This window comes from Staurois parvus, unplaced genomic scaffold (assembly GCF_062004578.1).
Source record: "Staurois parvus isolate SC_StPar_1 unplaced genomic scaffold, SC_StPar_1.0 ptg000029l, whole genome shotgun sequence".
Lineage (NCBI taxonomy): Eukaryota > Metazoa > Chordata > Amphibia > Anura > Ranidae > Staurois > Staurois parvus.
Genome location: NW_028317825.1, coordinates 10916199 through 10928756, shown reverse-complemented (window position 1 = coordinate 10928756; position 12558 = coordinate 10916199). Strand labels below are relative to the sequence as shown.

General features: G+C 38.5%; 1 protein-coding gene across 1 annotated transcript in view; it reads right to left on the bottom strand.

Annotated features, from left to right (window-relative positions):
- Window positions 1–1513, bottom strand: part of SCARF1 (scavenger receptor class F member 1) — a 60993-nt gene extending 59480 nt beyond the window's left edge. Inside the window, exon 1 of the mRNA XM_089657877.1 lies at window positions 1255–1513. Within this exon, the coding sequence (XP_089514003.1) occupies window positions 1255–1367 (113 nt within the window). The 5' untranslated portion in view covers window positions 1368–1513. The remainder of the gene's footprint in view (window positions 1–1254) is intronic.
- Between the last annotated feature and the right edge of the window lie 11045 nt (window positions 1514–12558).

Sequence of the window (12558 nt, the reverse complement as noted above, 5' to 3'; positions counted from 1 at the left end):
GTTTTTTTTTTTGCTGTCTGTGTTCCCATTAGACAGATTCACCCTCTCTATTTGTATTGGTAACCATTATCAATGAAAGCGAAACTGAAATAAAATCTTAAAGGAGAAATACAGCCAAAGCATTTTTGGCTGTTATTCTCCTGTGGATCACAGGAGTGCTGAAGCCCACTGTCTCTTGACTTCACCCAGCCAGCTCAGGCTGGGGAAAGATCCCGACTTTAATGTCGGGATCCATCCTTGAGATCCACTGAGAGCCTGATTCAGCCGCTCCCTCCCCCGCCACAGCCCAGCACTCCAGTCTGCATGGGGGCTGCAGAACAGACAATGGTGACCAACAGTCAGCACTTTCTGCTCACAGCGGCGTTGAGAATTCAGCGATCAGCAGTCATATGATCTCTGAGTTCTCACTCTTAGAGCCGACGGGGCACAGATGCAGCATCGGACCGAAGCTGCATCCACCTAGGTAAGTATGATTAAGAAAAACAAACAAACGCCGTACTTCTCTTTTACGTTTTGGGATATCATCAAAACAGGAATAGACACTAGTTCTGGTGATCCTGTTGATATACAGGGATTTCCTTAACTTTTGAGGATTTTCTCTCACTTCCTGCTTTAACTTTGGAACAGGAAGTGAAGGGAAATCTCTCTAATGGGGCACAGTTGGCAAAAAAGGAACTGACGGGGGTTAAATCCCTCCCTATCCAGAATGAAAAAAAAGTTTTGCTTTTAGTTGTACTTTAAACAATAATGTGTCAGGTCTTTGAGTTCTCTTGTTCTATCAATCAAATTGCACTTGATGCTTGGAAGTGTACATTATATTTCATGAATATTAATTTTCATTTGAAAAATAATGTATACTGCTTCATACTGATCAAGTCATTGAGTTCTCTTTTTCTGTCTTCCAGGTTACAAATAAAGATCCAAGATAAATACTTAAATAAGGTCAAGAGAAGTGTGTGCATGTCATAGTGACTCTTGAAATAACTAGACAAATTACTGACAAGGATACATTGCAATTACTATAATGAGAGTGGATGAAGTCTACTTCTGGAACATACAACAGCAGCATTTCATTCAATTCTAAGTACTCCTTACAATCTGCAATGCTCATTTATTCCACATATGAAAACCAAACACTGCGCAAGTATTTGTTTTCCTGGAAATGTAGATTTAGCCAGAGTTTTCTTTTCCTAGAATGAAGAACCAGTTCAGGAGCAAACATTAAGTGGGAGCTGTGGAGTAATGAATGCTTACCCATCAGATATACAGATATTTTTCCCACTGGGATCCAGGTCCTGAGAGTTCAATCCAGGCAGCCAAGTCCACAATAATACCATCAGCCTCAGTTTTGTGATATGAATGAGCATGGTTGCTGTTGATGGAGTCAATGTGAAGCCAAGAACTAGACAGGATAGGGATAGAGAAGGCAGAGGTTGTGCTGGAACTCCTGAACCATATTTACAGCGGAGTTGTCTCTTCCTTGCACTGTCCCACACTGAATACCCTGGGATCAAGTTCCTTCTTCATATTTTTCCTGAGGAAGTATAGGAGGGGATGCAGAATTCCTGCCATTGAATCCCAGCAGTGGGAGGGGGATCAATGACACACAGGATCTGAAGTGCAGTAAAGACCTAAATTCCAGTACACAACATGAATAGATGCTAAGGTGATGATACATTTTTGTGTATGCATTGTAATGAAGTTGTGTTTTGTACAAGAAATCTACTGTGTTCTCTTTCTAATGTCTTCCCTTTACAGATGTTAAGAAAGATTTGAAATGGACTTGCATAAGTACACAGCAATTAAAAAAATAGTTTGTAAGAGGGCTTACATACTTCATGTTGGTATCCACCTATTTAAAGGCTCTATCTACCCAGAAACTATGTCATTTTTGAGGAAAATATGATGGAGAATTAAAGTGATTGTAAACCTTCACCTTGTAAAATAACCAATTCAGTTTAAAATAGAAATGCAACGCAAAACATTTGTGTATTGATATAAAAAATATTATAAATACCATTTTCCCTTTTTTATAAGTCAGTGGTCTCCAAACTGTGGCCCTTTGCTTGCTTTTATCTGGCCCACTGGGTCCTCTATCGGCTTTTGTGTTTACCAGTGACAACTGAGAATTCTGAGAGGACAGGGCAGTGCTGAAGTTGGTATGGTTCTGCCATACCCTTACTTCACTATGGAACACCTAGGAAATTGACACTCCCAGATGTGTCAGATTCAAAAAGGTCTTTGGGCTATCTTTCTTTAGTAGAGCATCATTCGGCAGTATTTGCAATCTTCTTTCCAGAGAACCTACTTTTGTGCAGTTTTATTTTGATGACTGTCAAAATTTAGCCTGCAATTGTTTTGCCTGTGTCGTTCTTACCTCCTTGTTTCAGTGCTTCTCCTAGACCTGTATTCCTTTCACATGTGTTGTTTTGCTTCTGTGCTCACCTATGTGCCTGCTATTCTATGGGTTTATATTTCTTTTCCCTTCCATAACTTCCTGGCCCGTCTCCCACTTTGCTTCCTATATACAGCATGTTCAGTGTACCGCAAGTTGCCTGAGCAACTTCCCAGTTCTCTGAGCTCTTGTTTGCCTACTATATGTTTATTCAGTGTCTGACTTCCCATGTACTGACCCCAGCTTCATCTACCATCTGTACTTGCCTTTTGCCTGCCCTGACCTGTCTCCTGCCGTTTGTACTCTGTCCACGCAAAAGGTCTCCACATCCTCTGCTGGGCATACCTGGGGGCCGCAGACGGGTTCCAGATTGCTGAAAGTCCATCCTCACCATTAGGGGTCCTGGTGAAGAAACAGGCTGGGGCTTAGACTCCATGCCCTGGGGAACCCCAAATTGGCGATCTACAAAGGCTCACTATCACAGACATCTGACAGTGACAGAGTCCCTTTAAGATAGTAAGATCTCTACTAGTGTCTTAATGTCCAAAGCAAGGGAAGCTTATCAGTCATGATACCTCAAAGGTTTCTTCCGCACAGGATTTTTGCTCTCCTGTATACTGGAGTCCCTTTTGGCTGGCGGACCCTATGGTTCTGTACACATGTCGGGATAATATGAGACTCTTTTGGTAACACAATGATCAGGAAGCCTTGGAAAACCTTAAATGGGATACCTTTAAAGTGGGTATGAGAGCTTCTTATATGAAAGGGGTCTGTGAACTCAAAAAGCTAATGATGACCAACTTGTCTGGTTAGGTCAACAGGCCTCTGATGCTGAACGACTCTATGTTTCCCTCTCCAAGTACTTAACAGCAATGGAAGGAGGCTTAAACATCATGTGCTTTAGCTCTTACTAATAAAACACAAAAGAAACTGCTATATCAGACCCACAATATATTCAAATCAGGTGATAAAATGTTTGCCTCTTGGCCTTCTTGGCTAATCCTGTCCTGAAACCTCTTACTATACCTAGGATATCTGATGGTACGAGTGCTCTTTGGACCTCTACTGACTATATTCTGGATGCCTTCTTATACTGTTATACTAATCTCTATACCTCCCTTGTCCAATATGATCCTGCCAAACTCTCGGGATACTTAACATCTATATGATTACCTCCTCTATCCGTTGAAGACAGAATTTTTTTAGATTGCCCTATTACAGGAGAGGAAATTGAGGAAACCCTGGGATCTTTATCTAAACATAAGACTCCTGGTTTGGAAGGCATACCAATTGAGTAGTATATTGCCCACAAGGAATATGTGGTACTGCGCCTAGTGACACTTTATACTGCTATATTTAGAGAAAAAACCCTCCCCCCTTCCATGAGAGAGGCACTCACTATATTAATCCTTAAACCTCATAAGGACCTTACTTATTGTGAGTCCTTTAGACCGATATCCTTAATCAACACGGATCTTAAGATTCTTTCTAAACTACATGCTAGGAGGTTGAGGTTATTTCCTGTCTAGTGAAATCAGATCAGGATTCATTCCTGGCAGATGTACCCATATCAACCTCCGTAGGTTGTTTAGTAGTTTACAATTTCCCAACATTTCATCTGTACCTAGAGCACTGGTATCTTTCGATACACATAAGACTGTATTGAATGGTCTTTTCTACTCCGATTTCTGCAGGCATTTGGGTTCAGTAATGAATTGGATTCAATTGTGGGTCAATGGTTGGATCTCTTTCCCATTTAATATACAAAGGGACACTAGACAGGTGTGCCCACTTTCACAGCTGCTATTTGCTCTGGCCTTTGAGCCATTGGCTGTGATATTTTGATTGTCCACTTCATATAGGGGCATCCAGGTTGGTCAGTTGTAGGAACGAGTTTTGCTATACCTAGATGACATTTTAATATACCACTCAGACCTGCCTTGTTTTAAACCTGCAGTATTGTGTCTCATTCAAGACTTTGGCCGATATATTTGGGCTTTAAAGTTAATTTGATCAAATCACGTTTTCCCTATAGACCGTGAACATTACACAGGCATGAATTTGTAGAATGGCATTGTTCACTGTAGTCAACAAAATATAAAAAAAATTGTCGTTTCAATTATAAAAACAAGACATAAAAATGTATCCTTTTATTAAGCTTTGTAACTATAGTATGTAGTATGGGTAAACGTTAAAAGATATGCCAACATATGTAGTTCAGTACCTGTTCTAAGTGCTATGATTAGCACATACTTGTTAATGTGTAAGAGCCACTTTTTCTATAACCTTGGGCTTTGGGGAATTCCATTGATATTTTTTATTTGTTTAACTTACCAATACAGAGTAATCTTTATTAAGAGGGTTATTTATATAAAAAAATAATCTTTCACAGAGAGTATAGTTTTTAATATTTATTAACATAGGGGCTGTCATTATGGTTTTGATATACACAAAAGTGAAAAAGTATTTGCCTCCTTCCTGAATTTATTATTATTTTTTGCATATTTGTCACACTTACATGATTCAAATCAAACAAATTGTAATATTACACAAAGATAACCCTAGTAAATACAAAAATGTAGTTTTTATATGATGATTTAATTCATTAAGGGAAAAAAGCTGACCAAACCTTCCTGGCCATATGTGAAAAATTATTCTAAGAGCACAATGACGACTCATCCAGGAGGTCACATAAAAACTCAGAACATCTAAAGAACTGCAGGCCTCTCCTCAGTTAAGGTCCATGTTCATGATTCAACAATAAGAAAGAGACTGAGCAAAAATGGCATCCATGGGAGAGTTCCAAGGCAAAAGCCACTACTGACCAAAGAGAATAAAAAGGTTTGTCTCATATGTGCCACAAACATCTTGATTATCCCCAAGACTTGTGGGCAAATATTCTGTGGACTGATGAGACAAAAGTTGGACTTTTTGAAAGGTGTGCATCCTGTTACATCTGGCATAAAAATAAAACAGCAGTTCATAAAAAGAACATCATACTAGCAGTCAAACATGGTGGTGGTAGTGTGATGATCTGGGGCTACTTTGCAGCTTCAGGACCTGGACAACTTGCCATAATTGATGGAACCATGAATTTTGTGCTCAAACACACTTGGGCTATGCAGCAGGTCAAAGATCCAAAATACACCAGCTAGTCCACCTCTGAATGGCTAAAAAAAAAAAAAAAATCAAAATTAAGGTTTTGGAGTAGCCAAATTAAAGTCCAGACTTAAATCCAATTAAGATGCTGTAGTATGATCTTAAACATGCCTTTTTATGCTTGAAAACACTCCAATGTGGCTAAAGTAAAACAATTCTGCAAAGAAGAGTAGGCCAAAATTCTTCCACAGTGATGTGAAAGACTCATTGCCAGTTATTATAAATGCTTTTTTCTGAAAAGGGTTGCCACAACCAGGGGCAGACTGACCATCTGGGAACTTGGGCGCTGCCCGAGGGCCCGGGGTCAGTAAGGGGCCCCATGAGATGCCCCTGGTACCTTTTTCATAGGCTTTTTTGAGTTTGGGCAAGGACACAGGAGCCCCATGATCCCCTATTGCCCGGGGGCCCCATGAGTTGTCAGTCCGCCCCTGGCCGCAACCAGTTATTAGGCATAGGGGACAATTACCTTTTCACATAGGACCAGGCAGGTTTGGACAGAATTTGTTTTTTTAATAAATGAAATAATCATTTAAAAACTGCATTTTGTATTTACTCGATAATCTTTGTGTAAGATTAAAATTTGTTTGATGATCTGAATCATTTAAGCATGGCAAATATGCAAAAAAGAAAAAAATCAGAAAGGGGGCAAATACTTTTTCACAGCACTATATATGTGAAACACAGAAGACAGAAGATGAAATATAATTTTCTAATTAACCATCAACAATAACCTAGATACAAAATAGAGCCACTTTGTGCTACCTAGGTGGCATCTATGGGTGCCCTGGGCAACTTTGGATCCAAACAATCCCTGCTTTTACCTGTAACTAATTTTAGTGGAATCTGACCTTTTGTATATGTTACAGAAACCCAAAGAAAAAGACTCATTAAACTTTCTATCATGGTCTACTGTCTGAAAAGCTAGCAACATTCATATTTGTGTGTAAAACCACTGCTTTTTGAAAAAAAAAAAGAAAAAATTAAATTAAATTTGTCACGTTTGTTTTTCTAACCAATAGTAGAAAAATGGCAGCTGGGGAGTGATTTGTAGCCATGGGCAACACAGACACTTTTGTCTTATAGTCCAAACATGTGTGTCAAGTCCTGAGTATAATGCTTCTAACTACAAGGTTCCAGGAATAATTAGATATTTGGGAATTTATACTGAATATAGCCAATGTGTCCTTGTCAAAAATGGAAGGATAGCTGCTGGTAAATTTATGAATTTGTGTTATGTGGCCTGAAGATAGGAGAGATAAGAATACAATGAAACATTTTAATCCTGAGTACAAGGCAAGGTCATTGACTGATTCATGTACTAGAATCTGAGACTAGAGTGATGACCATTATTCCTATGCATGCTAATTAGTTAAAAGCCAGTTTATTACCTGTATTACATATTTTGGAATGTGGCAACCTAAGATAATAAAACTAGATGTTCTCTAAATAATACAAAAGCTGCCAAATCTACAAGTTTGTGTAATACTTAAAAATGTAATATATCTGAAATGACTGAAAGGATACAAAATATTTTATCTTGTATATAACACTGGCCATTCTAAGTGCCTAGGCTGGTTTTATAAATTCCCAACTAAATTAGAATCTAAAATTATAAATGTAATGAATAAACTTTTGAGTTCAATATGGTTTTAATTTTCTATTACCACTAAAATTCTTTGTTTGTATAAAATCACAAACCATGTTTAAATAAATGTAACCTACATGTAGAAATGTAAATTAATGGCAACTTTGTTAACCTAACTGGGTGTTATACATGCACAGAAAAATGAATATCTCTGTCAAAGTCTCAACATCAAATTACACTTTTCTTTGTAACCATAGGGCAGGGAAGGGTTGAAGGTTGGGTGTGCTTTGGCATCTTTACCTTGGGTGGCAATGGACCTTGTTAGCATTGGCAATAAGGGAAACATGAAACAAGGATGTAAGCACTTTCCAAGCATTCTGATAAATAAATATGACAGCTCTGAGAATACAATTTACGCAGATAATTCAAATAATACATTATGTATTTAATAGATTCATAGCTGCATTAAATAGTTTGTATCTACCTGGAGTTCAAAAATGTGGACACTCACCATTTATCTGTATTAGTTGTAAAAATGCTGACGGCTAAAGAATGACAATTTGTTAAGTGTTATTATTGGAGCTTTGTCAACATCATCACCACCAAATTATCCAAAGCACACCAGCTTACTTCTCCAAAAAGCAGACACAAAATAGCTCCAAGTCCCATCAAACTTCTGCACTTCCCTCATTCCTATTATTGTTACAGCCATTACTTCTCTTGGTCATGTTAGACCGATCAGAACAGTCAGCAGTTTTGTAGGAAGCACCTTTTTCCTGAGTATATCAGCAGATCAGCCAGGCTCTTCCTGGCAGCCTCAATCTGTCCTTTGAGCTTGCAAGCAGTATACACACGGCTTTCCCTTTAGTCTTCTTAGGACCCATGAATGGCCTTAAGTTGGAATCATAACCAACAAACATATGAATTATACAAATGTAATGAAAATAAATCATGAGTCTAAATATAGCTATCCTACAAGGTAGCCAAACAATTGCCTGACTAATAGGAAATCAGGCACACATGTCTTAGGCTGAAGCTCTGATGGGATTGTCTTTAAGGAAAGCGTAGGAAGTGTGTATGCACCAGAGGAAGTGGATAGCAGCTTTCTACTGGTTGGATGGAGAATGACTCACTTGTCATTGTGTCTCAGGCCGAGATGAGGACAAACATGTATGCCATATTAGTATTGCGGGCAGGTATAAATTTGTGGAAAGTCAGAATTATTAAATTAAGAACTAATTAATTAAATTATCAGCAGAGTGTTGTATGGTGTTAGCCATTGACAAATGTTTGGATTTAGGCTGATACCATTTATTGACTAACTAAATAGATTGCAGTGCAAGCTTTCAAGGCATGCTGGCCTCTTCTGCATGTCAACGTGACAAAAGTGTGCACTCCAATCTATTTAGCTAACCAATAAGTGAAACACCCCAAATACAAACTTCTACTTAAAACTAAACTCCATTATCCATATGTTGGGGAATCTTCTACATTTACAAGGTATTGGTTCGATACAACTGACATTATTTCAACAATTTTTTCATGCCACTGTTCCTCTTGATCCTCTGCCATGCAATGTATATTTTTTGGCGTTGAATGAGGAACAATAACCAGTTATCATTGTTACATTGGCAAGAGTATTATTTGTAGCATGTTAGTGGCACTCCATTGGTTATCTCCACACCCTCCGACTAGACAGTTATGGATAGAACATAATAACTCCATGTTACCTAAAGTTGAACTTCACTCTCTCAATCAACATGGACTTTTTTTTAATCCTTATGCTGCTAGCATTTGTAAATAGACAGAAAGTATATCATATTTATTTGTTTAATTTTTTTTTTTTTTTACATTTCTTCAGTCACTTCCTGGTTTTCATACCTAGCCAAATTATGTCATACATTCCAGCAGTCTTCAGGAGGGAAGGGAGTGTTCTCAGCTCAGCCAATGCCTGAGATAAAGGCAGATGGATTCCAGGAAGTAAATGATACATGAATCATTGGCCCCCTACTCAAGATGGCCACTGCCAGAAATGCTAAGGGGTGGTTTTGAAAATGATTTCTCAGCAAAATAAAGCATGGGGACATGGATGGATGAGTGAGTTTGCTTTGAATACCTGTATTAAAAATGAATGAAATAGCATTTTTGGTGGTTTATGGTGCTCAGATGCAGTGCAGTTCCACTTTAAAAGAAAATTGGGTTACCAATGCAGGGGTCCCCCCCAAAAAAAGTTTTTAAATTATGGCAAGACTGGTTGAAGGTTCAGGGATTAGCAGTGCCACAAATAATATTAGACCATCTTACGGAATTACCATAACTGTTGAGTACACATCCTCTCCCAATGCACCACTGGTTAGAGTTAAATAGGAGCCCACAATATCTTCAGAGAATGGTGGACCTAGCCTAGTGTCTGAGCCTGTATGTCTTATATGTCATTATGTTTTGTATTCATAACTGCAGTAATATATACATTTCTGTGCAGTGTACCCATGGACATGTTTTGGGGTGGGTGGGAGGGATTGGGTATTATATAGCCAAACTCTTCTTTGCAAAATAAAACAAATCTATCCCAATCTCAACATAAACTAATACAAACATATATATATATATATATATATATATATATATATATATATAAAAATATAAATTAAATAGATAAATTAGCAAAAATAAGTGTCCCAAACCCTAGTGTCCAAAAACATCTCTAATGAGAAGTGTCTTTTCAACCTCCAAACCAAAATCGTATCACTCTTTCATGATCCAGTGTAGAAATTCCAAAATTCTTTTGAATTCTTCGTGAACCTCAAAGAAATAAACGTGTAATAGTGTATAACCTTCTGACTATGCATAAACACAAGAAGTGAACAAATAGTGTATCATGCAAACTTTTTTATAAATATATAAATATCTCAATACATAAATACACGTGAATATAATATATAAATAATAGTGAACACTCCAACTCCAATTGATGAAAAATTTGTGGTCACCTCCAAATAGTGAAAATAAATAATTACCCTAAGAAAGAAATGACAGGCTTTACCAAATATTTGGTCAGAAAGTGATATAACTCTCCAGGCTAAATACCACTCTTGTGGTCATTCTTCCATATTCCCAATCAATAGTAGTGAACACTCCAAACTCAATGATGGTGAAAAATTGGTGATCACCTCCAACTGGTGCAAAAATGGATAATTACCCTTAGGAAGTAATGACAGGCTTTGCAAGAAACCAATGGATAGTAGCACTCTCCAGGCTTACTAATACTCCTGTTGTCACTCTTCCATATTTCTCATAGGGTAAAATAGGAGATTATAAGTGGTATATATAGCAAAATTTGTAAACATTTATTGAGTATCTTACATTAAAATGAAGAGAAGCAGCCTCCAACATTTAGAACAGCTCAGGTGTAGTCCTAGTAAGGAAAAACAGCTTGTTCCCACTTTGAAGATGGCCGCGACAGCACTGCGTGAGTGCGTCAGACGTCACGTGTACCGATGCGTTTCGTCACTTACTGGACTTTTTCACAAGGTGTTGGATTTAAAGCAAACTTCAGTTCTGGGTATTCCAGTACACCTAATTTTCACTGTACAACAACTTTCTTCCCATGCAAAGGGGTGTCCAGCTTAGCTCCTTAGTGATAACACAAATGTCCCACCAGCTCTGGAGTCCAACTGTTAGCCACATATTTCCCAATCTGTAAGCACTGAGAGATTGCAATTGCAAAAGTCTAACTCAACCTTTTGAACCATGTTACATGTTACACCCATCTTTAAGGTGTAATGTAACATTATATAAATGAGACCACCCCACCACAGCCCCATGACTGTGTGCTGGAGTTCTTCTCCCCCACGACCATTGTCGCTTTTGAAATTTGCACAACTGTGCAGGCAAAGGTTTGTAAATTATATTGTAAAGCGCTGAGCAACTGCTGGCACTATATAAATCCTGTATAATAATAATAATTAATGAACAAGTCCCATCTTCTTCAGTGGCAGTGGAAGTTTGCAATTGAATATTAGGGCTGTGATCACCACACTCCTAGTCCACTGACTAGTTTCTCCAGTTCTCAAACTGAAAGCCCTTACTACAGTACAGACAGAAAATTAGGGTAGGAGTTTGTAGAGGCCTGGCATTGCACCTGAGAAGCACTGATCTGCAAAAAATAATAAATGCAAATATACGTGCATTTAGTATTTTTGAATGTAATAGATGGATTTAGCTTATTATAACGTCTATTGATGATTAAAGCAGTGCACAGATAATATATTTGTTGAAAACACATAAAAACGCAAAGCACAAAAATGGTGTAAATCCACCACTAAAAGACATTACAATTAGCCTATTTAAAGGACACGTCCACCTTTTAAAAAAAAAATAAATAAATGCACATCTTTTTGCAGGAAAAAGAAATGTACATTTATTATTTATTTTACTTGGAGCCTAAAATGCATTACATCCGTGATCAGCAGGTCCATGTGCAATGCAGGCCTCCTGCAGACTTGTCAGTGTTTCTGTCTGCTCGTAATTCATACAGACAGGCAGACACACTGACAGGAAGAGAGAATGAACTACCACAGCACTGAGTAGCACCATGGTAGTTCAGCAAGAACTACAAGCAAATAGACGCAAAGGCTTTCGGTACTTATTTATTACAGGTGCTTATATAGCGCCATCAATTTACACAGCACTTTACATATACACTATATTGCCAAAAGTATTGGGACGACTGCCTTTACACGCACATGAACTTTCTGTAGAGTTCAATATTGAGTTGGCCCACCCTTTGCAGCTATAATAGCTTCAACTCTTCTGGGAAGGTTGTCCACAAGGTTTAGGAGTGTGTCTATGGGAATGTTTGCACTTCAGCATGCACTGACCCTGCTTGGTCATTTCATGTGACCTACCACTTCTTGGCTGAGTTGCTGTTGTTCCCAGTTGCTTCCACTTTGTTATAATACCGCTAACAGTAGACCGTGGAATATTTAGTAGCAAGGAAAGGCTGGGTTTGTCGGTTGCCAGAACGGTACTTGCCTGACTGAATTGTGCCAAGTGTAAAGTTTGGTGGAGGGGGGACTATGGTGTGGGGTTGTATTTCAGGGGTTGGGCTTGGTTCCTTAGTTCCAGTGAAGGTAATTCTTAAGGCGTCAGCATACCAAGACATTTTGGACAATTTCATGCTCTCAACTTTGTGGGAACAGTTTGGGGATGACCCCTTCCTGTTCCAACACGACTGCGTATCAGTGCTCACAGCAAGGTCCATAAAGACACGAATGAGAGAATTTGGGGTGGAGGAACTTGACTGACCTGGAGTCCTGACCTCAACCCGATAGAACACCTTTGGGATAAATTAGAGCAGAGACTGTGAGCCAGACCTTCTCGTCTGACATCAGCGCTTCTGCAAGAATGGTCAAACATT